The 27,971-nt window shown below is 46.9% G+C and overlaps 12 protein-coding genes across 12 annotated transcripts; 9 read left to right on the forward strand and 3 right to left on the reverse strand.

Annotated features, from left to right (window-relative positions):
* Positions 1 to 307: 307 nt before the first annotated feature.
* Positions 308 to 1,630, forward strand: SAMD00019534_079960 (hypothetical protein; the record flags this gene model as incomplete). The annotated part of the gene is made up of 1 exon (XM_012897036.1): positions 308 to 1,630. The coding sequence occupies one exon, from the start codon at positions 308 to 310 to the stop codon at positions 1,628 to 1,630; it is 1,323 nt and encodes a 440-aa protein (XP_012752490.1).
* A 795-nt stretch (positions 1,631 to 2,425) lies between these two features.
* On the forward strand, positions 2,426 to 2,977 carry SAMD00019534_079970 (hypothetical protein; the record flags this gene model as incomplete). Its single annotated transcript, XM_012897037.1, has 1 exon — positions 2,426 to 2,977. The coding sequence occupies one exon, from the start codon at positions 2,426 to 2,428 to the stop codon at positions 2,975 to 2,977; it is 552 nt and encodes a 183-aa protein (XP_012752491.1).
* Positions 2,978 to 3,123: 146 nt separating this feature from the next.
* SAMD00019534_079980 (hypothetical protein) lies at positions 3,124 to 3,437 on the reverse strand (the record flags this gene model as incomplete). Its single annotated transcript, XM_012897038.1, has 2 exons — positions 3,124 to 3,350; positions 3,425 to 3,437. The coding sequence occupies 2 exons, from the start codon at positions 3,435 to 3,437 to the stop codon at positions 3,124 to 3,126; spliced, it is 240 nt and encodes a 79-aa protein (XP_012752492.1).
* A 674-nt stretch (positions 3,438 to 4,111) lies between these two features.
* Positions 4,112 to 5,446, forward strand: SAMD00019534_079990 (hypothetical protein; the record flags this gene model as incomplete). Its single annotated transcript, XM_012897039.1, has 1 exon — positions 4,112 to 5,446. One exon carries the CDS (start codon positions 4,112 to 4,114, stop codon positions 5,444 to 5,446), a length of 1,335 nt encoding a protein of 444 aa, XP_012752493.1.
* A 789-nt stretch (positions 5,447 to 6,235) lies between these two features.
* On the forward strand, positions 6,236 to 6,979 carry SAMD00019534_080000 (hypothetical protein; the record flags this gene model as incomplete). The annotated part of the gene is made up of 1 exon (XM_012897040.1): positions 6,236 to 6,979. A coding segment is annotated over one exon (744 nt), but the record flags the coding sequence as incomplete, so codon positions are not given.
* A 74-nt stretch (positions 6,980 to 7,053) lies between these two features.
* On the reverse strand, positions 7,054 to 7,502 carry SAMD00019534_080010 (hypothetical protein; the record flags this gene model as incomplete). The annotated part of the gene is made up of 2 exons (XM_012897041.1): positions 7,054 to 7,329; positions 7,401 to 7,502. The coding sequence occupies 2 exons, from the start codon at positions 7,500 to 7,502 to the stop codon at positions 7,054 to 7,056; spliced, it is 378 nt and encodes a 125-aa protein (XP_012752495.1).
* Positions 7,503 to 8,539: 1,037 nt separating this feature from the next.
* On the forward strand, positions 8,540 to 12,019 carry SAMD00019534_080020 (hypothetical protein; the record flags this gene model as incomplete). The annotated part of the gene is made up of 3 exons (XM_012897042.1): positions 8,540 to 8,671; positions 8,787 to 8,869; positions 8,962 to 12,019. The coding sequence occupies 3 exons, from the start codon at positions 8,540 to 8,542 to the stop codon at positions 12,017 to 12,019; spliced, it is 3,273 nt and encodes a 1,090-aa protein (XP_012752496.1).
* A 426-nt stretch (positions 12,020 to 12,445) lies between these two features.
* On the forward strand, positions 12,446 to 13,180 carry SAMD00019534_080030 (hypothetical protein; the record flags this gene model as incomplete). Its single annotated transcript, XM_012897043.1, has 1 exon — positions 12,446 to 13,180. A coding segment is annotated over one exon (735 nt), but the record flags the coding sequence as incomplete, so codon positions are not given.
* Positions 13,181 to 14,630: 1,450 nt separating this feature from the next.
* SAMD00019534_080040 (hypothetical protein) lies at positions 14,631 to 20,797 on the forward strand (the record flags this gene model as incomplete). The annotated part of the gene is made up of 4 exons (XM_012897044.1): positions 14,631 to 15,575; positions 15,783 to 19,049; positions 19,832 to 20,285; positions 20,373 to 20,797. Coding segments are annotated over 4 exons (5,091 nt in total), but the record flags the coding sequence as incomplete, so codon positions are not given.
* Positions 20,798 to 22,468: 1,671 nt separating this feature from the next.
* Positions 22,469 to 24,214, forward strand: SAMD00019534_080050 (hypothetical protein; the record flags this gene model as incomplete). Its single annotated transcript, XM_012897045.1, has 2 exons — positions 22,469 to 22,727; positions 22,830 to 24,214. The coding sequence occupies 2 exons, from the start codon at positions 22,469 to 22,471 to the stop codon at positions 24,212 to 24,214; spliced, it is 1,644 nt and encodes a 547-aa protein (XP_012752499.1).
* Positions 24,215 to 25,656: 1,442 nt separating this feature from the next.
* On the forward strand, positions 25,657 to 26,673 carry SAMD00019534_080060 (hypothetical protein; the record flags this gene model as incomplete). The annotated part of the gene is made up of 2 exons (XM_012897046.1): positions 25,657 to 26,527; positions 26,645 to 26,673. The coding sequence occupies 2 exons, from the start codon at positions 25,657 to 25,659 to the stop codon at positions 26,671 to 26,673; spliced, it is 900 nt and encodes a 299-aa protein (XP_012752500.1).
* Positions 26,674 to 27,110: 437 nt separating this feature from the next.
* SAMD00019534_080070 (hypothetical protein) lies at positions 27,111 to 27,635 on the reverse strand (the record flags this gene model as incomplete). Its single annotated transcript, XM_012897047.1, has 1 exon — positions 27,111 to 27,635. A coding segment is annotated over one exon (525 nt), but the record flags the coding sequence as incomplete, so codon positions are not given.
* Between the last annotated feature and the right edge of the window lie 336 nt (positions 27,636 to 27,971).

Raw genomic sequence — 27,971 nt, forward strand, 5'->3', positions numbered from 1 at the left:
TGCCCAGCTCGATCGAGTCTCGCTGAACACATGACTCCTCCTCTAGTCTTCTCTTGTTGCTTGTTGCATTGTCTATTCACGGGAATTCTATCTAACGACATCACATCAGTGGCCTTGTGTAAGGACATACCCTCGCACAAACTCGATGAAATTTCGCTGCCTCGGGGTTACAGGTCACAGGCATTTAGTTCAGAACTTCGGGATCCCAAGTGCCTTCTTCAGATCAATGCCCTCAATGCTCCATATTCCTCCATTCATTAATACGATATATATATATATTAAATATAGACCAGATAGACTTGTGACCATGCTCCCTGTATTGCTATGGAGGCCGATCATCGACGCCTTTTGGCCCTTTCCTGATGACGCCGACGAAATGGAGAGATACACCCATGTCAGAGCTCGCTTGCAGCTGGCGCTCGTGTGCTGGAACTTTCACAGCATCGTCAAGTCATCTAACGATCGTCTGCACTTTGTTGGAGATGCGCTGACGGAGTACTTGGACAGCCACATCCACTCGCCATTCTGCTTGCTCTCGACATCGCCCATCACTCTCGAGCTGAGAATGCAGGCGCATCATCTCAACAGGCTGAAGCCACGATCCTTCACAGAGTGCCTCGAGCGAATGAATCTGCACCACGTCATACAGTTGCGCGCACCAGTCAGGATGCTGCCGTTGAGCCATCCGCTTCCCCAACTGCGGTGCCTCGAGTTGGTTGTCTACGATGACCTCTCCACCGGCTTCAGCTTCGAATCAGAGTTGGACACACTGCGGCAGCTCGCCACGCGACACAAGTCCGTCGAGAAGCTCTCGCTCCTCGCTCTCCTGAGCTGGGAGAGCAGAGACAACGACCACTACGAGCAACTGCTTGAGGCTTTATCCCACAGCTCCGCGCTACCACTCAAGGAGCTGCGGATCCTCGACGAGCGGGAACACAACTGCATCTCGACGCATGTTGTCGTAGCACCCGGCGCCCTCTTCTCGCGATTGAACCACTTCAAACAGCTCGAGTCTCTCTGGTTGGGCATCAGCCGCCCTGCAGTCTGGCGCAATGACAAGGTCTTCTATGAAGCCCTGGTCCACTTTCTCAGAGGGGCGACAGCATTGCGGTCATTGGAGATGCCGCATATCGAGGTTACTGGCGAGACGAGCATTCTCTTCCAACACCTGGTGCAACACCAACAGAGCAGCCTCACCGACCTATGGCTAGGAGAGGTGGACGACACCATCCCAATCAGATGTCTCCCGCCCGTGCTCCGTCACCTGAAGCGGCTGAATGTGAACTTCCTCACACCAGAAGGAATCGAAGAGGATGATGGCTGGGAACCCAGCCAGCTGCTCATAGATTCGTTCAACAACGTGGATCAACTCTATCACTATAACTGCTGGTGCACACCTCTGTCTCTGGCTACCATCACAAGGATCATCGCGGCCAACCATCGATCGACCGCCATCTATTGCCTCCATGTCTCGCTGGGCGAGGCAGACGACGTCGATCACCTGGTTGACACTATCCGTCTGAACAACACTCTCCAGACCATTGGCTTCCCACACATCACCTGCGAAGCAGACACGCAGAAGATCAATCAATTACAATCGTCATCTTGTCGGGTACGCTTGGACGAGTGAAGAATCATGGGTGATTTTTGATGATCGTGGTCATGGCTGGACATCAACGTCGACAACTTCAACACCATCAGCCACGACTGATATGTGGCGATTCAACAAGCACACAACAAGTGAACCTAGTTCACATTGACAAACACACAATCAAACATCATTATGATCAACTTCAAGCTGGATGAAGTTATAATAAATACATGTATAGTTTATATATATCAAATTTGGAGCAAGTGCGACAGAGGCTTTCGATCGACAACATAAACAACAACAACAACACACACAACAACAACAACAACAACAACATCAACATCAACATCAACATCAACATCAACAATCAATCAGAGGATAAGGGCCTAATAATAGATAATGTTGACTGGGCACGAGGTTGCCACCCTCCAACAACTGACCTTCCCGATCAGAGCAACGCAGGCTAATAATAGGGCTTGAGTACGTGATGGGCGAGCACACTGGACCATTACAGCTCGATTTAAATAATGTTGCAACGGTCGATTGTGCTCGTTCTAACGGCCAAGCCAGACACAACCATCACTTTGAATTCAAATCAGACAATCGAACTTCTAAGAGTCGACATACAACTCATCAATCACATACAACTGCATCGTTACGACGCAATACAATCCTATCCAACAACACGATCATCATCATCATCATCATCATCAACATGCCATACGAAACCCCAAGCGCGCGATTACATTTATCCAGCACAGACGCTTCATCAAGGACAACAAGATCCCAACTGCCAGACGCTGCTATGCTGTGAAGAATAAGTTCATTGAAGCGATGGACTTTGTTTCTGGAAGTACTAATGGTAAGGAGTACCTGGAACAGATGTTCAAGGCATCACAGCAGGAGCAGTCGACGGTAAGCAAACTCGCCTCGGTCCTCAATCGCTACCCAAAGCAACACAAACCATTCCTTATTGCACAGCTTCAGCAACAAGGACTCAGCAAGTGTGAGATCACCAAGACAGGTATTGCAGTGTCGAAGCATCAGTGGCAGAGAGCGTGCCAGCTTGTGAGCGGCGCAGCCAACAAGGCCATGCTCCCATTCTGGAGCGGCAACAAGCGCACTCGCGTGTCGAATGCCAAGGCCTGTGTGATTGACTTCTTCAACAAAAAGTTGGTTGAGGATGGCCACTGCTTCCCAAGCGCTCACCAGACCTCGGTGCTCAAGAGGGTGTCCAAGAGCTGCGCCACACAACAGTCTGTCACCACGATGAACTACTACGTCACTATGAAGGAATTGTTTGCACTCTATCAGGTTGAGTCCATCGCCAACGCGAACAGATTCATGCCCATCAAGAGCATATTAAGTCTACTCCACCTCAATTAATACCACAATATTGCCTAATCCCTGGAAGATCATTTCTGAAAGGACATTATATTTTTCGTTGATGGATCTTGTATTTCATTTATTATATTATAAGTGAATTGAATACCATATCAAATGCTTCGTTGATTGAATCGATGTGATCACACTTAGTTGATGGTAACACAGACGTGGGCAGTGAGGAGATCACATCCGAGCAGGTTGAGGTCGACATCAGCATTGACGTTGACATGGAGGTTAGAGAGACAACCGGTGAGACCATCGAGCAGACCAGCATTGCTGTTGGCACCCTGCATTCCATAGCTCATCGAGGAGCTTGCAATTGATGACTTGGACATACCCATCGAGGCAGTTGGTGTCATGTTCTTCATAGCGGCTATGTTTGATTAAGGATGTTAATATTAATTAAAATATAAATTGAGAGTGATTATGATTAATACTAATACTTACCAATAAGAGTCATTTTAGGATATTGTTTGAGTTTAGTTAATAATTAAATAAATATTATTTGTTTGATGATTTGAATTGAATCACCAAGTTGGTTTATTTATAGTTAATTGTTTGATTGATATTTATTCCAACGTCTTGGAGGTTTGGTATTAAGTTGATCATATTCCAACTATCTAATAACAATTAAGGTAATAGTAATCAATTTACAATTCCCCTTAATACATATCACTTAATTACTTTTAACTTGTTACGTCATCACACACTTTAAAGTGTTATTATAACCTTTAGTGTGTGGCAGGGGGGCAGGGGGAATTTTAACCGTCTTTCGATCAATCAATCAATCAATCAATCAATCAACTCGTTCATACACATAAAGAGAATAATATTTGATTCAAATTTGATAATATGATTTATATTTGTTCCTTCCTCTAAGTTGATAAAACTAAAAAGAAGAACTTACAAGTATTGTGATGATTCAGTTTTAATGTGGTCGTCTTCACACATGATCTGAACCAGTACCGAGGTGGGTTAGTGTGCCGACATTGGATAGTCAATCTAATTTGATCATCACTCCACACAAACACATAATTAAGAATGGTCTTTCCAAAGATAATTTATCGCCATATAGTTGATATACTATGGCAGAATCATTATAATCAAAGAGAAGAATGTTCGATGTTCCAACATATGGCTACCGGTTACTTGCCAGAAGAGTTAAGACAAGGAAGGGCTTGGTTACTATCGTTGGATCTAGTGTGCTGGGACTTCCATAGTATTGTAAGATCATTGAACGACACCCTAACATTATCATTCAATGGAGTGTATCACAAGTATGATCAACTACTCCCACATCTTACTGGCGACATCAGTGTAGTGGCTCATGAGTTGACCACGCTGACCATCAGACACACTGAACAATGGCCAGAGATGTCGATCATGGAGACGTTTGGTAATGCCGAAATGAAGGCCTGGATGCGTGGCGCCACACGATCACTCAGTACCGCCAACATCACATTGAATAAGTGTAGCCTCCAGATGTTGGAGGGCGCAGACATTGACAACTTGGAGACGCTGGGCATCGAGGTGTGCAGTTTGCCAAGCGGCCAGAACGATGACGTCCCACAGGTGCTACAGGCACTCTTGGACGCCAACCCAAACATCCATACGTTGAACATCACGACGCGTAACAATGACTTTGACTCGCCTGTCATCTACAAGAGGTTGATGAAGGTGTTGGCTGTGCTGGGGACCGGAGTGCGTCGCCTTTCAATCAAGGACTGCGGCACAATGTTTGAAGAGATCAATGTCAACTGCGATGACTTCTTCAACGACCTGGCCAGCAGTGCACCTTCTCTCGAGCATCTCACTCTCAGGACCAAACATGGAGTCGATCCTACAATGAGTCCACGCATCGAGTCGCCACACTTCTACAACTTGTTCGAAGGGTATCTCAAGATGCAAAACACTCTCAAGTCGTTGGAGTACAACGAGGAGATGCCTGTGGAGGCCGAGCGATTGGTAGCGACCATACTTCAATGCCCCAACATCGTGGATACCAAGTTTGTGGACGGTCTGCCATTGCAATACCTCGTGCCATTCAGTCGCCGTTTGGATCGGCTCATGGTGTGCATCGACTTGGATATCACAGAGGTGGCCACTGAAGTGCTCGAGAAGGTGTATCCATTCCTCAACAATGCTGATCGATTGTATCTGATCGTGCGTGACCTGGAGCCACCCATCGTGCCCATCATCAATGAGGTGATCAGACGCAGCCAGAACAAGCAGCTCTGGATAAGGATCGTGCCCGAGCTGCTGGACTTCTCTGACGCCGAGGTATTTGATCCAATCGCACCGGTCGTTGAGTCCAATCAAAACTTATCCTTCTTCCGGTTCGAAGTGGAGTGTTCCCGAGCTGAAAAAGGTGATCTAGCTGCACTTCGCAATGTGATTGAACAGCATCCAACCATCATCAACAAGTCTACAGCATTGACAATAGAGACTGAATACGTTCCTGGTTGGTGAGTGATCCCGACCGACTTCAAACCCCATCATCATTGCCCAATGCCAACAACATGTACGCACTACCAACAAAATACTACAACTACTACATACCTCGACAATCGACTGCCATCAACTCATACATTCACTCATTCACTCACAATCGATCATGTGATAATGAGCGAGTGAAGACATGATGGCGACTGACGTTACAAGTTCATTCTCAATGTGGTATAGTAGTAGATCGATCACACAACTTAAAAGGTTAAGAAACACACTCCATTGGATGGGCTGACTGGCAGTCTTGATGGATGAATAAACTCGACAACAACAATCAACTCGCATCCATCCATGTGATTGTAATGGGTGATATTCCTTTCCCAATGATGATTGACTTGTAGTACTTGTGTCTTAGTAAGTGTGAGTGTGAGGGGGTATCACATGATTGACTGATCATACCCATCACACTCATCATTCTCATCACGATCACCACTCACATGACACTCATCACCTTCACCCCAATGATCACTCGGGTTTATATGTGTTTGATGTCTAAGACAACACACATCTTGATCAGAGTTTAAGTTGGACGAATGGACTATTGAGTCAGTCCACTTAGATTGAGAGATGGGTTGTAGTCCTGGATATTCAATCAATCAATTACTTCACATTGGAGGTATGGACGTCGACCTTCCATCCATCACCGGGATATAAATCCAGACAATGTCCACTCATTCAATCATTCAATCATACAAACCAATCAATCCTGGAATCTTAAATTTATAAATATATATATATAACACAATAACAATGGAAGTACTAAAGGATGTAACACCATCAGTCTTTAGACTGGCAAATGGAATATGGACCAAGAGTATGGACGCTGAGTATAAGGAACCAGTTGCCTATCCTTACTCTGTTACGAATATCGCTCAGTATGCCCCACCACGATCACTACTGGAGCGCTTTGAGAGACGTAGGAACGAGTTGGACAAGTCACTGCCACTCGGCCGTCGCCTAGAGACCATCAACTGCTTCTTCCATCCAACGAGCGAAGCACATCTAAGGAGATTGTTGCTGGATGGCTGGACCAGCTTCAATGCCGCCGACATTGTATTCCACACCAACGCCTGTCGTGCCATCAAAGAGGGCAACACAGCATATCCCAAGCTGGTCATTGTCCGCCTATCCCTGGGAAGAGATGGAGTCGACTACACCAATGCCAATGGTCGTTATCGTGTTCGTGATCTAAGCAGTGCCATCACATCCTTTATACTTGGTTATAAATCTTCAACAATGCCTAATGCGCCATACACTGGTGTGTCGTCCTCGCCGCTGCAGTCCAAGCTACAGGTGCAGATGCAGCAAAAGCCCAAGCCATTGCCAACATTTGTAGTCTCAACCAGTAGTAGTGCATCCATTAATGCCAACGCCATTGCCAACTCCAAGTTTGATGCCTCTGGCGCCATGAAGGGTGACGGAATGACCTGTCTATCTTGCCGCTATGAGAACGCCGGTAACACCAAGTACTGTTGCCGATGTGGAGGACATCTTTGATTGATTGATTGATTGATTGGAATGGTACCATTCTAATTGCCATCCATGCCATCTACTGTACAATAAACATCTATTTATGAATCCAAATGGCCATCAATGAACATGTCTTCGTTGTAGTATGTCGCTCTGATCTTTCGTCCTGCAAAGTATCGATCACTTAGTTGTGAGTGACCCTTCTTGGCCTCATCAACCGTCTCATAATGTACAAAGATGCGCACAGCGTCGTCCGGATGCACCTGTCTGCCATTAACAATATGCACAAGTACAGTACGCACTCGGCCATACTTTGTGCACTCGCGCTTCATCTCTGAGTTAAGGTCTTCGTCAACGTCCTCCTTTGATATGATGTTCTAGATGTATATGCATGCATTAGTTAGTGTGATCATGATTGATCGATGTCCGCTCCAAACGATCAACATACAGTGAGCAGTAATATCTTTGTTGGTGCGCTGGAACTGTGTCGATCACGGGACATGCGCTGATGAGTGTCGCTGGTGGGCTGTTCGGACATGCCCTGACTCATTCTTGCCCTTCTCTGATATGCATCATCTCCAGTAGTATCTTCAGTATAATGTGTTGTTCTAGATGATGACGATGACGATGATGATGATGATGAAGATGAAGATGCAGAAGATGTGTTGTGATGATGATGTTGATGTTGTTGTTGTTGATGTTGTTGATGATGATGACCCCTTGATGATGAATCATGCCTCCTGTCATCATCTCTTCTCAGCTTTGCCATTTGCATCTGTTTCTTCTCCTTCAGATACTCTTCATAATCATTCGGTTTGAATGGATTATATTCGTCCAATACCTCCTCTTCCTCATCATCACGCTGATGATGTTGATGTTGATGTTGTTGTTGTGAAAATGATGAACTATGATGTTGGTGATGTTGTTGTTGGTGAGGTTGGTGAGGTTGATATAGTTTGTTTGTTGTTGAGGTCGTAGTAGATGATGGTGATGCAGCCAAGGTCGAAGTCGAGGTCGAGGCGGAGGCCGAGGTCCTTGGTTGTTTAGTGATCGGTTGTGAAGTGGATGATGTTGTGGTAGGTCGTTTGAGTGATGCTTGTAATAATCTTGGCGGTAACTTTACTGATGTAATAGGTGTATTTGTAGATGTTGATGACGACGATGAGTCTTTATCCTGGGTCATACTACTTGATGTTGAAGTTGATGTTGTAGTTTGGACATTAGTGGCTGATGATGAAGTCAATACACTATCCTCTTCCTTTATATCATCATATAATCCCATCTTATATATTATTAATCGAGAGAGAGAGAGAAGTTATATAACTAAAGTTACAACAACCAAACAAATAGATAGATAGATAGATAGACAATCAAATTACTTGAAGTTGTCAATCAAAGAACCATCAAAAAACATCCAAAATGGGCTTTTCAAACCCTTCATCAGTCTTTTGATCACCACTCATTCACATCATTCATTCAATATCTCTACTTCTTTCGTGTATAAATAGATATATATATTGTAGTGATTAATTAGATATATAGGTTGTTGGTAGTGACTTAGAAAAGTACAACATTACCATCAAAGAAATGGAGATAGAGATTCAAGATGAACTTAATAGCAGTGACCCTATCAAGCAGATGAGCGGTCTGCAGAAGCTCAACTTGAACTGGGTCAATCAAGGACGTGATCCAACATTGTTCTTTAACTCACTAATCAAGGTATGATATCATTGGACATTCACTCATTCGATCGATCAAACAATCAATCATGTTCAATCAATCAATCAATCATGATCAATCATTGACACGATGTTGTTGTTGATCATTTATATAGTGTATAGGTGATAGCGATAATAAGACAGCAAAGATACTGTCATATAACATACTAAAGAGTTGCAAGGCTGCTCAGAATGAATGGTATGTCATGCATGTCACCAGATGATTAATGAATGATAGGGGGACGGCAACACTCACACAGACACTCACTCATGATGATCATCATTAAATAGGTCACAGGCCATACCTGTACTTGTCAAGGACTTGAAGAGCGATGATGTAGAGGTGGTCATTAGCATTCTAAAGTCATTGCCACATATATCACCATTGTTGACAGAGTTACTGATGGTCGGCAACGCAGACTTTGGACATCTGGTACGCCACGCTAATCAGGCGGTGCGTCGAACAGCCCTCGATACATTGATGACCCTGTTGTTCTATCGTAAGGCCGTACTGCTGCAGTACAAGAGCTTTGTCAGCACGGGCTGGGACCTGATAGTTGAGAAGCTGCTGGACGAGCAGCTACCATCCGTGTACCAGGCGGCGTTCAATGCCGTCTCGACGCTGTTCTCAGAGATCTCGAGATCAGTGTCGCATACCGACGAGTTTGACAACAGCCCGGCAAGACGCCAGGCACTGTCGGTGCATGGAGACAATGTGGCCGCCAAACTGGTCGATCACTTTGACGTGCTGCTCACGCGCTCCGAGCACATTGAGATGTCAATGCGCCACGTCGCCGTCAACACACTGGCCTATCTGGCCGACACTATATCACGCGCGGCTGGTGTGCCCCTGTGGCCTACAACCGATGCGCCACGCCTCTCAACCAAACAGAAGCCCCTGACGTCGCCACAGAACATCGTCAACAACCTCGTCGACCACTTCCTCAGCCTGCTTGGCTCCACAAACGACGCTCTCGTCTTCTCGGTGGGCAAGGCTGTGCTGGACCTCCTGCTCACACAGGCCAACCAACACAACGACACGTGGATCCAACCCGTGCTCACCGCATTCGTCGGCCTGTTGCGCCGCGAGGGTGTCACGCTCAACCCACTACCCATCCTGCTGGCGATCATGGGCGTACTGCCAATGCTTAACGACGACCTGCTGCTGGCCACACTCGTACGTATCTTCCCCTCGATCAAGTCCATCACCGACTCGAACCAGCGTGTCAGCTACCTCATCCGCACATTTGAGTTGTTGATCGATCGCTACGTAACATCCACGGGCAAGGCCAACCTCTTTGGACCATTGATGACCGATCAGTGGATGGTGTCCACGCTTCAAGACGAGGGCAGTAGTTTCCGCGAGGAGATCGTTGTGTCCATGGTAGCGAGCCATCACAACGTCCTGTCGCGTAGCATATCACAAACAGACGAGCAGCAATCGCCACCAATGGGCAGCAGCGGCAGTGGCATCTCTGGATCATCGTCCTCCTCACAGATGTCCAAGACCACAACACTGTTCTACCTGCATCAAGTCGCCCTCAACATTGCCGAGGTGTGCCTCAAGTGTGTGTTGTGGCCTGTCGAGCGTCTGTACGCCCAGGAGTACTGTATCCGTTTTGTGGACTGGTTGTGCCGCGTCACGCTGCACACTACCCAAGAGTCGGAGCACTCGCAGAAGTTGGTGTCCCTTCTGCGCTCTGAGCTGCTTGAACAGATCGTCAAGATCCCATCAGACTACATCAGTCTACAATCAGTGTTCCTTATCGCCCAGCACCTGCTTAAGTCGCCCAGCAACAAGGTGTATGAGCAGAGCGACTCGATGCTGCTGGCCAACATCTTGCGTCTACGATTCCTCTTCCTGGACAACCAGGCTCGCTTCACCCAGTTCAACGGAAGCGTTCGCGACATGGTGATGGGCGTACCAATGTATGCACGCGCAATGCAAGCCAATCTTCACCCGCTGTCGGCCTTTTGGTTAGGCGCACTCGAGTGTCTCTACCTCCTAGGCGCCACAGTGCCCTCAGCCGAGACTATTGTCCTCCGAACTCTGGACGACCTCGTCAACACATATCCCGCCAACAAGGGTCTGGTGTCGCGCGCCAAGTTTGTCAAGAAGGCTCTCACAGTTCCACAGCTGCGCGCCACTCCATCTTTCGCGACTGCCAACCTCGACTTTGCCTTTTGTCTTCCCATCGAGTTCATTGAGAGTGCCATCTCATTGCGATCAGCTTCCGATATCTTTGCCTACGAATGCAAGAAAGCCATCACTGGCCTGGCTGGCGTGCATTATGGTTCGTCGATACGTGACCGCCCTTCAAAGGAGGCCGCACTGGTCAGTGGCTGCGGTGACCCTGTCTGGGTCGAGGTGATACACACTGCGCATCCAACACTCCACACCATCTCGCTGCAGGTCACCGTTACAAACAACGTGCGATTCCCTCTCAAGAACATTACCGTGGCACTCGGACTGACTGGCCACCTCGAGTTCCCGCACCCACTCACACAATGCAAGCATCAGATCGCAAAGCTGTTGCCCGAGAAGTCGTACAGCTTTGAAGTGCCCCTCTCTGTTACCGGCCTCGATCACAACGCCGTCACATTCTCCGTCACGTACAATCACCCAAGTGGCATGAGCGAGGTGGAGAGCGCAAGAGGCAACAAGCCGGCACCAGTCACAATGGTGCCAATTGAGACGCGATGCATGGACTACATACTCGATTGGAACCAGTTCCTCATCCCCTTCAAGTACAACCAGCATCAGTTCCTGCAGCAATGGCCGCGCTTCGAAGCCGCCTTCCAGGTGGACGTGGTGTTTGAGGGCGAGAATGTGACGCGCGAGCTCATCAACAGCTGCCTGCTGCACTACCCCTTCCACAATGTGGAGACGAGCTACTACGACGAGCACAACTTCCAGTTTGCCTTCTCGGCGTCGACCTGGTTCAACGACCAGCTGTGCTTCACTGTGACGGGCATGGACAAGCCGGTGCCCGCCGACTACTACCACAAGAAGATCATACAGGCCCGTTTCGAGTTCCGCTCGTCCAACGCCGGTGTATTGGCATCGTTCCAGAACGTTCTGGATCTCTGGATACACAAGCTGCCGAGATCATGCGATCAATTCCTGGCCAGACTTCAATGTCCAGGCGAGAACTCATTATTCTCGATCACCTCAGTCAAAGATCAATCATCAAGCGCATCATCAAAGTCAACACCATCAAAACAGAGCATCAGTGAGATAGACCTTCTCAACAAGTGGAAAGAGTCCAAATCCAATGTACAAAAGCAACAACAGCAGCTACCACCATCGACCTCATTGCTTCAGACGATCGAGCAAGAGTTCTATTGACATCGCATTGTGTGACACAATGATCGAACAGGTCCAGCAACCTCCCTCCCATCACAAAGCAAGCACATTGTATTATTAAATGTTACCTTATGTATGTCAACAATTACCAGGTCAAGGCAAAGTCAAGGGCAAGGGTAGGACCAACCTTATAGATTATGGAAATTTCCGAACATCATTCAGTCTAGACCCATCAGATTTGAATGAATCTTTTTGATTCAATTTCATGGGGGGATATTCGGAGCCCAAACGAGGGGCAAAGGGCGTAAACTCGGTTCAAAAAGTTGCAAAATGTGCCGAATGGCCCAAAAAGGAAGAGTATGGTCCTTGCTAGCCCCATGTTAGTGTATTTGCTATGAGTGAATGATGGATTCTTTATATACATTGACAATAAATATATTCTCACCATAATATTATAACTACAGATAATATATCATACAGATAAATACAAATATACAGATACAAACAATGGCAACAGTACAAGAGATTATTACAAAGTCCGATGAGATGTATGAGAGATCAGAGTTCGCCGCACTGTTCACTTTTATGGAGGAGTCATTGGCATCACATCCAGAGGAGGTCAATATTATGTGGCGTGTGGTGCGTTCATACTTTGAGCGCTACGAGTCGTTGACTGATGTACCAGCCAAGGTCGAGATATTGACCAAGGCCATCGCACTTGTGAACAGAGGACTCGAGTTGGAGGAGACCAACGCACCACTGCACAAGTGGTGGGCCATCATCACCAGCAGTCTGGGTGACCACGGTCCCACCAAGGACAAGATCGCCAACGCCTTCAAGATCCGCGATCACATCCAGCGCTCGCTCGAGCTCAACCCAAGCGACCCGACCACCATGCATCTGATGGGCCGTTTCTACTACCAGATCGCCAACATCAGCTGGGTGGAGCGCACCATCGCCACCGCCCTGTTTGGCGCGCTGCCCGTGTGCACGTTCCAGGACGCACTGGACTACTTCCTCAAGTCGGACGCCGTCGAGACCAGCACCATTCGCATCCGTAACGGATTGTTCATTGCTGATACATACTATGGCATGAAGGATTGGCCAAAGTCCAAGGAGTGGTACCTCAAGGTGGCCCAGATGGTTCCCAAGTCTGATGCCGAGCGTGCTCAAGTAAAGCAAGCTCATGACAAGGGTAACAGCTGGTAAACACCAGGTTGTCTTGTCTTTGTCTTATCTTTCGCCGCGCACATATGTATGTATATTGGACCAAATCATTCATCCCGTCATCCAATGGAATGAACCCCTTTGACCCAATAAACCCCTTGGGATTGATTGAGCTCATCATAATTACAATGATGATGTTCACAATCCCTAAGTATTGTATTTACAAATGACACTATATAGTGTCATATTCTGTGAATCACACAACTATCTCAGTGAGGAGAGAGACTGGTTGTCGACAATCATCATCACCACTCACCACTCACACACCAGCCGACCGACCGTCAGTCATCCATCACTCAAACAAACACACACTTTCTTTCACCACACACACACAAACAGATTGAGATAATAACTTGATTTGGAAGTGTTGTCGATTATGGTCAACACTCAAACACACGCATCAACTCAACTCAACTCAACTAAACGACAGACTGATAGGAATGGTTGCTGAACCATCCAGCTCACATGTGGCATGCCGATGATTATCCATCCACACACTCATTCACCAAAGTATTGATTGATATGTACTATGCTTGTCCAGTATTATTATCAAACATATGTCCTCTCTGCATATGCATATGTGGGTTGTTCATTGCCATCATCATGGAACAACACCCCTCCATACCCACGTCCCATCCAAGTAGTAGAATGACTGGTCGTGAGGTGACCGGACATACGCATCTTCCGTCACTGACTGGTCTGGATGGACAACCTCACTACAAGCATATTGTTGTTCACACTACGCATTGGATAATTATCCACTTATTCTCAGACTTCTTACCTCGACAACTGTCCATTACTAGCTTTATAGCTTTATAGATAAAGAGAGACAAACAATCCTGTCTGACTGAGTGTGTGACAGATTGAGAGAGAGAGACACACAAGAGATAGATAGAGAAGTAGTTGGACAACAAACTATATCAAATGCTAGGTACACTCAAGCAAGGAGGATACACCTCCTCCTTCAACAACAAATATTTCATATATATATGCTGTTGCCTAGTTGTCCTGGCTACATGGTCTGTGACTACAACCTCAGCCAGTAGTCTTGGAACCAGGTTCAGTCGAAGCAACAGTGTAGTCACTACAACAGACATCAAGTCACTACGAGAGGAATATGACTATATTTTAAAGTATGTATAAATATGATAATATAATACACACAAGGATAATATGACATTTCCAAATCAGGTAAAACGACATTGATCATTCACACAATCAATCACACTTCAACACAACAATAGAAATATCAACAACTTGGACTTTAGTTATGACAAGGCCATATGGGATATAACAAAGAGTTTAAATGCGATACAGTATAAATCAAACTTTAATAACAACCAGTCCTTGGACTTGAGTAAGTGCGCCAGACATCCCATCCCATGCTATCGCTAACTAATTCATCAACTCGTCTCCAAACAACAAAGATTGGTTCCCATTTGAAAGTCCAAACAACGATAACAAAGACAATGATAACAACAACAACATTGAAAAGGAACATAGTGAAGGCAACAGTTTGTCAACAACTACATCGACAACAACGTTGCCACAAAAGAAACTGAACATTGCTATTGTAGTGTCCAGTTTTGAAGGTCTCTACTCAACCTCTGGTATTGGAACGGTCTACTCGATTCTGGCCGACTTCCTTGTGGCAAGAGGTCACGAGGTCACCGTTGTGTATGCCAGTGATGAGGTCACCGATCGTATGTCTTTCACTCAGTGGAAGACATTGCTGAGGGATAGACGTGGCATAACATTGGTCAGCTTGCCGCCCTCGCAGGTCGTCCTGGACAACCCGCATCTAGTCAAGCGCTCGTACCGTGTCTATCAATACCTGCGCGACACTCAGTACGACCTGGTGCACTTCCCCGACTTTGAGGGCATGGGCTACTACACATGTCTGGCCAAGCACAGTGGCCAACACTTTGCCTCCACAAGTCTTATAGTCGGTCTGCACGGTCCTTCGGCATGGGTCATCCAGTCGAACCGCAAGCATGGCGCCACACAAGAGTCTGAGTTTGAGCTCGACTACATGGAGCGCAAGTCAGTCGAGTACGCAGACCATGTGTGGACGCCCTCCATCTACATTGTCGACTGGCTCAAGAAGCAGGGCTGGCTCATCCCTCAGGAGCGCCTCTCACTGCTCCCCTTCCTTGCGCCAGTTGTCTCAGAGGACTCCGCCACAAAGCATCACCTGCAGCAGGACAGGACCACGCAGCCGATCCAAGAGTTAGTTTTCTTTGGTAGACTGGAGAAGAGAAAGGGTGTCGTGCTGCTGGCCGACGCACTTGACCTGCTGGCCCGACACGACAGCAGCACGTTTGAGCTGCGAAACATTCGCGTCACCTTCCTTGGTCGCGCCTCACACATCGACGAGGTGTCCTCCAACAAGTACATCAAAGAGAGGGCCAAGCGCTGGCCCTTCAAGATCGAGTTCATCGCTGACAAGACATCCGAGGAGGCTTTGGACTACCTGAGCAAGCCTGGTCGTCTGGCTGTATGTATTACAAACTCAACATATCATTCGTTTCGTTCAATCACTCACTCACTAACTCACTCACTCAATCAATCAACATAGATCATCCCATCACTTGAAGATAACGCGCCTTACACTCTGTATGAGTGTTTGTACCGTGGCATTCCATTCATTGCCAGTTCGACACCATCGATGATCCCACTCATTGATGCACGTGACAGAGATGACGTGACATTCGACGTCAAGCCATATCTCCTGTTGCGTAAGCTGTCGTCCGCCATGAAGAAGGGCGTCACCATCGCTCGTCCAACCTTCACCGCCGACAAGTCCCTTCAGTACTGGACGTCCTTCTACGCATCGCTCGAGAACCAACAGTTGAGGATGTTGGCAGCCAGCACTGAGGACAGCAGTGAGCAACAGGAGCCATTGGTTTCCGTGTGCATTGTTCACTACAATCGTCCACAGTTGTTGTATCAAGCATTGGTATCCATTGAGCAGCAACATTATTCCAACTATGAGGTGATCCTGGTGGACGATGGAAGTAACACAACCGAGGCTCTGCATTACCTTGACAAGCTGGACGAGAGCTTCAAGTCCAGAGGCTGGCAGCTGATCCGCACAGCTAATCGCTACCTTGGTGCGGCCAGAAACACAGCTGCACGCGCAGCCCGCGGTCAATATCTCTACTTCCTGGATGATGATAATGCCGCCTATCCACAAGCCCTCAGCACCTATGTGCGCATTGCTCAGCATACTGAGGCCGATGTCGTCACTGCACCTCACTCGATCATCATGACAGTCGACCAGCCCGATGCCAACACTCCCATCGATCGCCAATGGGCTCCATTGGGTCCATCACTCTCAGTCGGCCTTTTCAAGAACTGTTTTGGTGATGCCAACTTCTTTGTTCGTCGCGATGTCTTTGACAATGCAGGCGGATTCACGGAGGAGGTCGGCGTCGGTCTGGAGGACCACGAACTGCTTGCCAAGCTGGCAATTGATGGCCGTCGCATGATAGTTGCACCTGACCCCTTGCTCTACTACCGTATGCACGACACACGAGGCCAGATGGTGTTCAAGACCGAGAAGCACCTGAATCAAATGCGTTACATACGTCCATATCAGAGCGCCTTTGGTGGTGATGCCAAGCCTGTCATGAAGCTTCTGGCCAGTATCCAGGAGGACCCAGCCACATTGGCCCCACCCACGTGTAACATCACAATTACATCGGTCAGTCCCAACAGAGGCCCCGTGCGTGGTGGTACCAGAGTCCTCATCTCTGGTTCAGGCTTTGATTGTCAGTTTGCCAACATCTTCTTTGGCCAACATCCATGCCAGAAGGTCGAGATGGTCAACTCGCGTCAACTGTACTGTGTGACGCCCAAGGGCTTTGGCCCCGAGACTGTGGACGTCATCATCTGGTCCAAAGGACGTCCAAGCACATTGTTTGCCGGTTTCACCTACGTTGCCGACCGTGCTCCAACACTCACCGAGTGTGATCTGGATGGCGCTGGCAACATTGAATGTCGTTTCAGCACAGAAGTTGGCCCAGTCAAGCCAGGCTCATCTGCGTGTAACACATTCTTCTCACCGGGTACCGTCAACATCTTGGGTTCATCGCCAGTCTGTACCTTCACCAACAACGACACGCTCACACTTACTCCCAGCAGTGACGCATCCATCGATGTTGGCGACACTGTGGAGACCCTACCTGGAACCATCGAGTCACCTGATGGTGAGTTGAACAATCAAGAGTCCACACAGGTTAAAGTGAAGGACCGTCTGCCACCACTTGCTGTTATCAAGGCCCCAACTGAGACCGGTACTTGTGGTCCTATGATCCTGGACGCAAGATACTCTCTTCCTGGCTCCGGTCGTCATCTCAAGTATGAGTGGAAGTTAGTGTCGGCGCCCGACCACCAGAGTGAGCTCGAGTCCATCGTCCAGAGCACCAAGGATGCCTCCCTCGTCATCTCCAACTCATCATTCCAAGCTGGCTCGTCCTACACATTCCAGCTCATCGTCACCAACATCATCGGCCTGCAGGACAACTCCACCGTCACAGTCAATGTTGTCGCCGGAGATGGCTTGCACACAATGATCGAAGGCCCACACGAGATGACCATCAGCAAGAATGATCTTCAAATCGAGGCTGAGGCATGGTACACCAGTTGTGTCTCGTCGGGTGAGGACCCCAAGATCACCTACCAATGGACAGTCACACCGCCACTCACATTGGGACAGACCAACAGCAAGACATTGTTTGTGCCATCCGACCAATTGAAGCCAGGTGCATCATACGTGTTCACACTCAATACTGCCGCCGCCGACAAGAAGGCCACAGCTACTATCAAGGTCAATGTCCGAAAGACTCCAGTCTACACATTGATAAAGGGTGGAGACAAGACTGTTAGCAGAGGACAGACAGTCACACTTGATGCCTCACAATCGAGCGACCCTGATGGAGGCAACCTCCAGTACTCATGGACTTGCACTTCATCAGATGGATCAGATTGTCCCCTGAGCTTGCCCTCCGAGCCAATCGTAAGCTTCAACAGCAGTGAGCTGCCAGTTGGTGCCTACACCTTCAAGGTTACTGCGACACCAAGCGATGACCCCAAGCGCGCATCCAGTGCGGTTCGATCAATCATTGTGACCGACACTCCAACCATCAATGTTGAGATCGACACCAGCATGCTTCCCAAGCATATCGACCCCGGCCAGAAGCTCGTGTTCAAGTCCATCCTAGTCAACAACTCGATCCCAATCTCGCGTCTGACATTCGACTGGAAGATGGACGCCGGCCAGCTCAAGATGGACCAACCATACGCCACACCCACCAACCAGCGCAACCTGGCTCTCAAGTCTGGTGCACTAGGCGCCAGCACAATGTACACCGTGAGCGTCCATGTCATGGACAAGCTTACCAATATGACAGGACAGGCCTCAACCACGTTCCGCACAGAGGCCGTGCCGTCCGGTGGCATGATCAAGACCAATGCCACCAATGGAACTGTGTTTGACAAGTACGAGGTCACCCTGGGCAAGAACTGGGCCGCCGACTCTGGCATCCTTGGCTACAGCTTCCGTTATAGCATTGGTGCCGACCCTCAGGAGTACCCAATTGGTGAGCGTCAGCCCTCGCCAACCATCAGCACTTACCTGCCCCCAGGAGAAATCAAGGTCAAGGGTTACGCAATCAGTGGAAACGGTGCAGCATCGTCATCATCCACCTCCATCTCTGTGGCTCAGCCATCTGCCGACGACAAGGAGAAGGTGTTGTCATTCATCACAGACCTCGTCACCAAGGACAATCTGAACCTGTATGACATCACATTCGCCATTCGTTTGGGTAACAGCATCCTGCCACCAGCAGGCGCTGGCAAGCTCGTTTCCGACGCACAGGTCTCTCAGACTGTGAGCTCAATCAAGACATCGGCCATCAACTTGATCTACAACATGATGAGCACTAAGGAGATGACCTACACGCCAGAGGGCATGACATCAGTGGTTGACATCCTCGACCTGGCCACGCACATCAACCAGGTGGTGCCACCCCAACATCTGTCCAATGCCCTGGCCATCATGCGTCTGATCACTGAGAACTACATCCAGAACCCGATCCTGCCATCTGGTATCACCTCATCAGTGAACGTGGTCAGCAACGTCAACTACCCAACTTGGCAAGCAGCTCAAGAAGTTGGACGCCAGCATGAAGGACACCGCACTCAATGTGTCCAACACGCTCAGTGTCACTGCCGACAACATTGCCTCTGCACTTTTATACCGTGCCACAAACGGTGAGGAGCCGATCATCATGGGCAAGGAGGGCGTCACCATCTCAATCTTCAAGCGTGATCCTCTGGCACTCAACGCCGAGGGGTGCCCTGGCCATGGGCCAGTCGGACGACCCATCGTTCTACTTTGCTCCGGGCTTCCTGACCAAGGTTGCCGATCGTGTCAAGACCGTCGAGGAGGTGGGCGCCAAGTACATCACATTCGAGGGCAACCCACATTTTGATACCAAGGTGGCCGATGGCTTCACGTACATAAGTCGTAACGCATTCGCTTTCAACTTCCAGGACGAACACAATCAAGAGATCGCATACCATGAGGCCGATCAGCCCATCGTTATCGATGCTGGACAATACCCGAATGATCACGACTACAAGTGTGTCTGGTGGGATGACACCACATCTCTCTGGTCCAGCGAGGGCTGTACTACTGAGTTCCGTAGTGGCCGTGTCGTCTGTCAATGTAACCATCTGACCCAGTTTGCATTGCTAGGACGTGTCCGCGCCAAGAGCAACCTGACCAGGATCCTGATCATTGTTGGATCGGTCGTTGGTTGTGTCCTGTTTGCCGGTCTTCTCGTCGGTATGTTCGTCGTGGCCAAGCGCAGACGTCAAGCCAAGAAGAAGGACCCCAAGAAGCCAGAGGACAAGAAGAAGGAGGAGGCCAAGGAGAAGAAGGAGGCCAAGAAGATTGCCGCCAAGGAGAAGAGGGCCACGGCAGCCGCAACCGCAGCAGCCAAGAAGGCCGCCTCAACCAAGGGCAAGGAGAAGGACCCTGCCGCCGCCGATGAAAACAAGCAACCTGGCGAGGGTGAGGGCGAGGGAGACGCGAGCAACATCAACGTACCAATTGCCGCCGCAGTTGGACTGGATGGCGAAGCCAGCAGCAGCGCCAAACAGAGGATCACCGAAGTATCATTTGGTGATGAGAACGAGAATGACTACATTCTACAAGAGTTCAAGGAGATCTACGAGATTGTCAAGCAGCGTGAGCAACTGGCCACACCAAAGAAGCAACCGCCCCCAGTGTCGCCACTGACCACCAACGGCTCAATCAGCTCCGCCGAGCCGAGCCCCGCCACATCGGTCCCATCAATCGCCTCGACACCCGAGCAACACGGAGTGTACACCGAGGTACATGAGCAAGCAGCACTGCGCATCCAGCGAGTGTGGAGACGTCATCAGGCGCAGGTACAGCTGGCCAAGGAACTCGAGGTCGAGAACCTGATGGACAACATTGGTAACCTTTTGGCCGACATTGACAACATTGATCCATTGGACGACAACAACTATGGTGATGACTTCTACGCCGACATGGATGCAGAGATGAACGACGATTAATCATATATGGATGCACAACAGAACTGTTCTGTGCACATCAAATAAATTATTATTATTATTATTACTATCTATATACAACTGTGATTGATTGATTGATTGGATTGGATTGAATTGCATTGATTATCTTCTTGGTGCCATACTACTTCCAATTATAAATAGACCAGCCAAACCAAACAGAGCACCAAGTACACCAACACCTCCATGAGCATGGTATGATTTGAATAACATTGTGATTGCTCCATAACCAAGAAGTGTTGGAGCGACCACAACACCTGATACTGGATCCTTTGTTACTCCTGTTGATAGGTTCATTGTACCCATGAACTGATAATGATGATGTTAGCGTCTAACTTCATTCATTCATTGAATGAATACATTACTTACTCTTGCGACAAAGTATGCACCACCGAATACCATTGCAGCACATATCGGTACGTTTGATATGGTTGATAGAGCAGAGTCTCTGAACCATCCATTGACTACCAATGCTGTAGTACTTCCAACACAACCAAAGAGTATTGGTACACCAAAGATCATAGCCTGCATTATTGTATTTGTTTGTTTGTTGTTGTGATTGAATAGAGTTTAAGATAAAGATATATTGAATGTTGTAGAATAGATAAGATGTAGCGGCCGCTACTATTTATACAAAACAGATAGTAGACGATGATGACAGATGACACTTTGACAAGCAAAGATCATGATTTTAAATTGAATCGTTGAAATTTGTGAACAATGGGAAATCCCACCAAGACCACCTTCATCAAGCCATTACCTTATTTGGAAATAGAAATCGACAACTCTTTGTTGTTGTACACATTTGTGATAAGAGAGATAACATGTAACTCTAATCAAACCATCTTGAGAACATTTTTAAGAATGACTAATTGATTATGTTTATTATCTCTCAGTTGACTTTGTTAAATATACAATTATCATTATCACTAATGTAATGATATAAACAATGATATATGTTTATCTGTGCAATTGTCTTGTTGATAGGTACATTTGAAATCTAACAACTAGGATGTCATGACTAATGAAGCATTGCAGTTCATAAACAAATACCCCTTGTCGCGCTTTGCCTTGGGTCAAACCCCAAATTGACAAGCCGACAACGAAGATATTTTTTGCGACAAAACTGTTTCCGATACCGGGACTCACAACAGTTGGTACCTAAAACAAACAGGTTCACCATTGCTTCTTTTTAGAAAAGATATACACATTTAAAACATATAAACTTATAAGTTACATCTTTATATTTATATATAGTAAAGAACACTTCAGTAATGACAGAGACTCAACCTCTACTTCAAGAAGTGTATGTCACAACAATAAGTCAATGTCTCTATTTGAATGATTGAATGATTGAATGATAGAATGAATGATGTTGTAAGAGTAGGTGATGTGTTGGTGCGATTGATCAATCGATCTGAACACACATCATTCAATCAACACACAATAATAATGACTGGTCATAGTGTGTTGTGTAGTATTACATTACACTTCATCCTACAAATAACAACTACGACAAGAGATAGAGATAGAGTGACACAGAGTTAGAGTGGAGGAGGAGGACAACAACATATATAAAGAATGAATAAATTAACTAATCACTCATCATCCTCTTCATCATCATCATCATTGTCAACAATGCCATTATTATCACCAATTGCTATTGATGCAAACTATGATGATAACAACATTGACAACATTGACAACAACCATATCATTCCAACAAACAATGATATGATTATAAACAACAACAATAGTGATAGCGGAGGAGATGTTAATAATGACATCATCAACAACAAAGGTGATGACGATGTAGCTATAAACAATGAACTCAAGAAGAATACCCTGTCACTGACTCATTGTCTGGCCATGTCCATCTCGGGCATTGGACCAACTTGTATGTGTTTGGTGACTGACTTGAACACGACCACATAGACTGGCTACGCCATGACCACGGCAATGACCTAATCACATCCATCACAATCAATCAATCAATCAGGCGGACTTTACTTTGTCGTTGGCCAGATCGCCAAGGTGGCTGGAGCCAACGTACCCTTCACACTGATCCTGGCAACGATTTGCTGCCTGTCGATGGCATCTACGATCAGCACGTTTGGAAACTATATATATAGCTCGGCGTCGTTCTACTGCTACGTGTCCGAGGGTCTCGGAGGCACGATGGGCTTCATTACTGGCTGGTTCATGCTGGTCGGCTATGGCATACTCACCGTGCAGACCGTCATCCAGTTCAGCTCGTGGACGTCCGATGTATTCATGAACGACCTGTCGGCCGATGTGCCCTGGGTTGTGTTTGCCGCCATCGTACTGGTACTAATCGGTTCACTGGCATACATTGGTATCAACCCAGCGCTCAAGATCAGTCTGGTGTTGGTGTGTTGCGAGACCGTAATCCTGCTGGTGCTCACAGTCATCATCGTGGCCAAGGGTGGTGCCGAGGGTAACTACCCCCTGGCGTTCACACCTGTCGGCAAGTACAGCGGCGGCTTTGGTGGCTTGAGTACTGGATTGGTGTTCTCGATCCTCGTCTTTGTCGGCTTTGAGTCGGCTGCCATTCTAGGCGCCGAGACTAAGAACCCCAGACGCACCATCCCCCAGGCTGTGGTCGGCAGTGTCCTCATCACATCCACATGGATGACCTGGGGCATGTACGCCGTGATCATTGCCGTGGGACCAAGCAATGCCTTCACACTATACGAGATCAACTCGCCCATGCACGTGTTTGCCAAGAAGTACATTGGACAGTGGTTCGCCTATCTTATCGATATTGCAGGCATCAGCACGACGTTCAACGTGTGCACGGTGAGCTTCAACAATATGTACAGGATACTCTACTCGCTGGGCAAGGCCGACATGCACCCATCATTCAACCTGCTCGCCAAGACATCTGTGCGCTTCAAGACTCCATTGGCATCGATCATCTTCTTCACGATTGCACAGGCAGTGTTTGTCATCATCATTGCCGCATGCTTTGGACTCAAGACCACTGGCTCATGGAAGGCCTATGGCTACCTGTCGTACATTGGCACACTCCCACTGATCTTTGTCTTTATCTTTACCAACATTGCCGTGATCTTCTACGTCAAGAACAAGCATCCACAGGACTTCCACAGGTTCTACCATCTGGCGCTACCAATCTTCTCTGGACTGCTCTTTGTCATTGTGCTGTTTGGCAACTTTTATCCAGACTATCCAACACCGCCCAACTCCTACTGGCTCATCTTTTTGGGTGTGGCTATGCTGGCAGGCATCATCCTGGCGCTGGTGCTCAGGAGCAAGAAGGGTATGTTTGAGAACATGTTGTTAATGATCCAGAGTGGAGGTGAGGAAACAAACAGTGAACCAAAGCATGTCCACATTCAATAAATATCTTATGTGTATGTGCGCATGGATAGCGTCTGATCGTGTCGACAGGACATCCTAGCCATCACTTCCCAAACCTGTTCAGACTCATATGTACTCCTGTCAACTTGGGATTTGATTCTATCATTTAATGTTGGTTGACTGAACCGAGGTCACTCAAATAGAGGAAAGTGTTCGGTCAAGGGGCTGATGGGTAGCCTCCATTGAAGGCCTTGAGCTCTTGCTCACACTTGCCTGAGGGGTAAATGAAGATCCATACGGCCAAGTCCTTTGAAGGATGGTCAGCACGACGGTGATTGATCCATTTGAAGTCAGTGGTTAGGAAATCGAGGATAGTTGGTATCAATCTCCAGTTCTCGTTGGTCCATACCCCATCTTGTCCATCTTTGATCCTTTTGAAACTTGTTAAGGCCAGAGTTCGGTTCAAATCTGTTGTGACATCTAGGATAGTATCCCTTTTTGGGGTTTCGTCGGCTTGGACTCTCGTGGCTACTCCGGCTGGGTTGATTTGGATCATGGCTACCAATTTCCCATTCAAGAGTGCGGACCTGATTAGTCCAATCATATCATTGGCAGGCATTGGAAATTCGGTGGAACGTATTCTCTTCCTGACATCTTCGTCTGACCACCAAAATGATTTCTAATAATCATTTAGATAGATTGATCAAGAAATGGAATAATGAGATTGTTAGAAATTATTATAGTAATAATAGTTTCTCTATCGTATATTTATAATATTACACACTTAATAATGAACTAAAAGGAATGAATAAGCAGTCCATTGTTGATTGGAAAATAGCTTGTTTTTCTTGATCTTTGTTAGATGTACATCCATCTTTTGTTTCCATGGTTGTGTTTGAGGGTACTGTCAATGTCATTGAGGTGAGTGAGTATGAGATGTGTCTATTTAAGACAATGTATTATTGATAAGTTTATTGAACTTATATGACTCTGGAGGATGATAATGACAATGAACTCGGTTCCACCCTTAATGACAAGTCACCTCAGTACATCTCAATCCAATTGATCAATTAGGACTATTGGTAGATGTCTTTAGACGGGGTCGCCACCCACATCCGGATCAAACAACTTGATTCCTACTTATAGTACAGTGGATCTATGTTTATCGTTAACTTCATTTAGTCTTCATTTACATCCATCCCACTAGTTCCAAAAGATAACTGATTCATCTTATTACAAAAAATTTCATTTATGATTCATTCATTCAATCATTCGATCAATCATATTAATACATATATATATAAAAATATAAAGATTAAATGGACTCACTTCCACTGATTATCATCAGAGAGATATTCAATGAGTTGATCATTCATTCAACTTGTGATCATGATCAAACAGATCATTCTGCTAAAACATATGAGAATAGTCTTAGGTTGGACATACTCTGCTTTGGCCTAACCTGCAAACGAAGCTTCAAACTCATGTCTAAGCTGGTACCACGTATCAAGTTCAACGCTAATACGCCATGCATTGAGCATGTCGTCAACAATGACGATCAATGTGGAGTGATCTATGGATGCCAGCTCTTATCTCAGCCCAACTCATTACCTCCCAATTTGAAGACAATACTCTACGTTCATAGCATCGCGATCATACCTGGCGTTCTTCCACCGACCATCACTAGGTTGTGGTTTGGTAGGCTATACAACATTCCATTGCCACCTAACGTGCTACCATCATCACTAACAGAGCTCAAGATGAGCGTAAATTGGGACCAACCTTTGGAGCAAGGCACACTGCCACAGTCCATCACTCTTCTGGAGTTTGGCCAAAATTTCGATCAAGTGCTGCTGCCCGGCGTTCTTCCAGAGTCTCTCCTATCCCTGACCTTTGGATCGTTCTTCCAACAGATGCTCGCTCCTCGTGTACTTCCTTCATCACTTACTTATCTCGAGTTTGATCAATCGGAATTGCCTACATCGATTAGTCCCCCTGATGAGATGTTCATCGTTGCAGGATCCTTGCCTCAATCACTCCAGACGTTGATCCTACCTGGATGGTTTCAATGTCTAACAAAGGACATGGCACCATCATCACTCAAACGTCTACAATATGGATTTTGTACTGGTGTTCCAGCTCAAGGGGAACTGCCATCGAATCTCGAGTACATCAGCTTCAAGGGCCTTGGTGGACCCCTGATGTCGGGGACGTGGCCCTCATCAATCCTCAAACTCAAACTTCCTTTGGACTATTCGCTTAACATTGTACCAGGCCAACTCCCTCCATCGCTCACAAAGTTGACCTTACGCAGGATTCGCAAACCCTCAGTATCGGGAGCATTTCCAGCGACATGTGTGTGGATGACTCATCGCCGCTGGCTTCGCTCCCATTACGGAGCTTGCGCTCCTTCATTCCCTACTTCCAAATTCTCCGCTCTATAGTTTTATACACTCTTCTTCTTTTAAAAAGGTATCCGTATCAATAATGTAGAATTGTAGTAGAAATAGAGACTTTAAGTTCAAAATATTAGAAATACTTTAATCCTAATTAAAGAAGGTTGTTTTCCTAATTCTACTACAATTCTACTTTCAGTACCTGTCACCGCCATAGCAGTGAGCACGTTGGAAAATGAGTATCTGTCTAATCAATGTAGAATTGTAGTAGAAATAGAGTTTAGAAGTTCAAAATAATAGAATTTAATTAATCCTAATTAAAGAAGGTCATTTTTGTAATTCTACTATTATTCTACTTTCGGACCAGTTAGCGCTGTAACAGTTTGCACGCCCAAGAGAGTTACCAGGAGAGTTGTTTCAGCACGCCCGAGAGTGTTACCAGGAGAGTACTCATCACGATGGTCAGCACGTACTTCCGATAGTTCACCAACTGTTCACCAATTGTTCACCGGTGTGGGTTGGAGAGAGGTGAGTTCTGTTTATTTAGCAGAGAGCGGAGTTTCCACTTTCTGTTGGTTTGATATCACGTCGTCAGTGATGTTGCTCCGTAACTTCAAAGAGAATTCTTGACCAAGATGGGGCTTTACGATAAGCTCAGCAGTCTTGTCGGAGTATGAGATGTGCCAGAGGTGTTCAACATTGGATGGGGGATTCTGGATGATGCCAATTCTCCTGGAGACGGACCTGAAGTCAAGGACCAAGTAATCAGTGAGCTTGTTCTTGAAATGATAATACAGGCCACCAGGGAGGAAGCGATTGAGGTGACCTGTAAGCTCATCTCCCTCTMGTGTCAACTCGATGCCCCAGTTGAGACCGGTGTTGACGAAGAAGTCCATCAGGCCCAATGCCTCCGTGGTCTTCTGATGAGTGGTATCAGCCAGTGATCGCTTCTGTTTCTTCTGTGCTCGATTCACCTCCACAGGGTTGGACGTCGGGGCTTGCTCTTTCAAGGGGATGAAGTAATCATCGTGGCCGGCAACTGGATGAATGTTATGGCCATCGGGCATGACTGAACGTGCTGCGCGATAGAACTCTTTCTGCCAGAATTCCTCCAAAGGGTCTCCATCGGTGCCAGTGGACAATGTCGTCTTGATAGATTTGTGGTCGATTCTTTCGAGTACAGTTTTGATGTATTCTTTGAGAGACACCAATGACGCCTTGCCGACAAGCTGTGCTCCAAAGCACCTGATGAAGTAGATACCACGGAAGATTGGCGAGGCAAAGTAGAGTTTGGTGAAGTGTCGATAAAAAAAAAAAACAAAAAAAAAAAAAAAAACAAAAAAAAAAAAAAAAAAAAAAAAAAAAAAAAAAAAAAAAAAATATGTATGCTTGAAGGGAGCTCC

Source organism: Acytostelium subglobosum, assembly GCF_000787575.1.
Source record: "Acytostelium subglobosum LB1 DNA, scaffold: scaffold16, whole genome shotgun sequence".
NCBI lineage: Eukaryota > Evosea > Eumycetozoa > Acytosteliales > Acytosteliaceae > Acytostelium > Acytostelium subglobosum.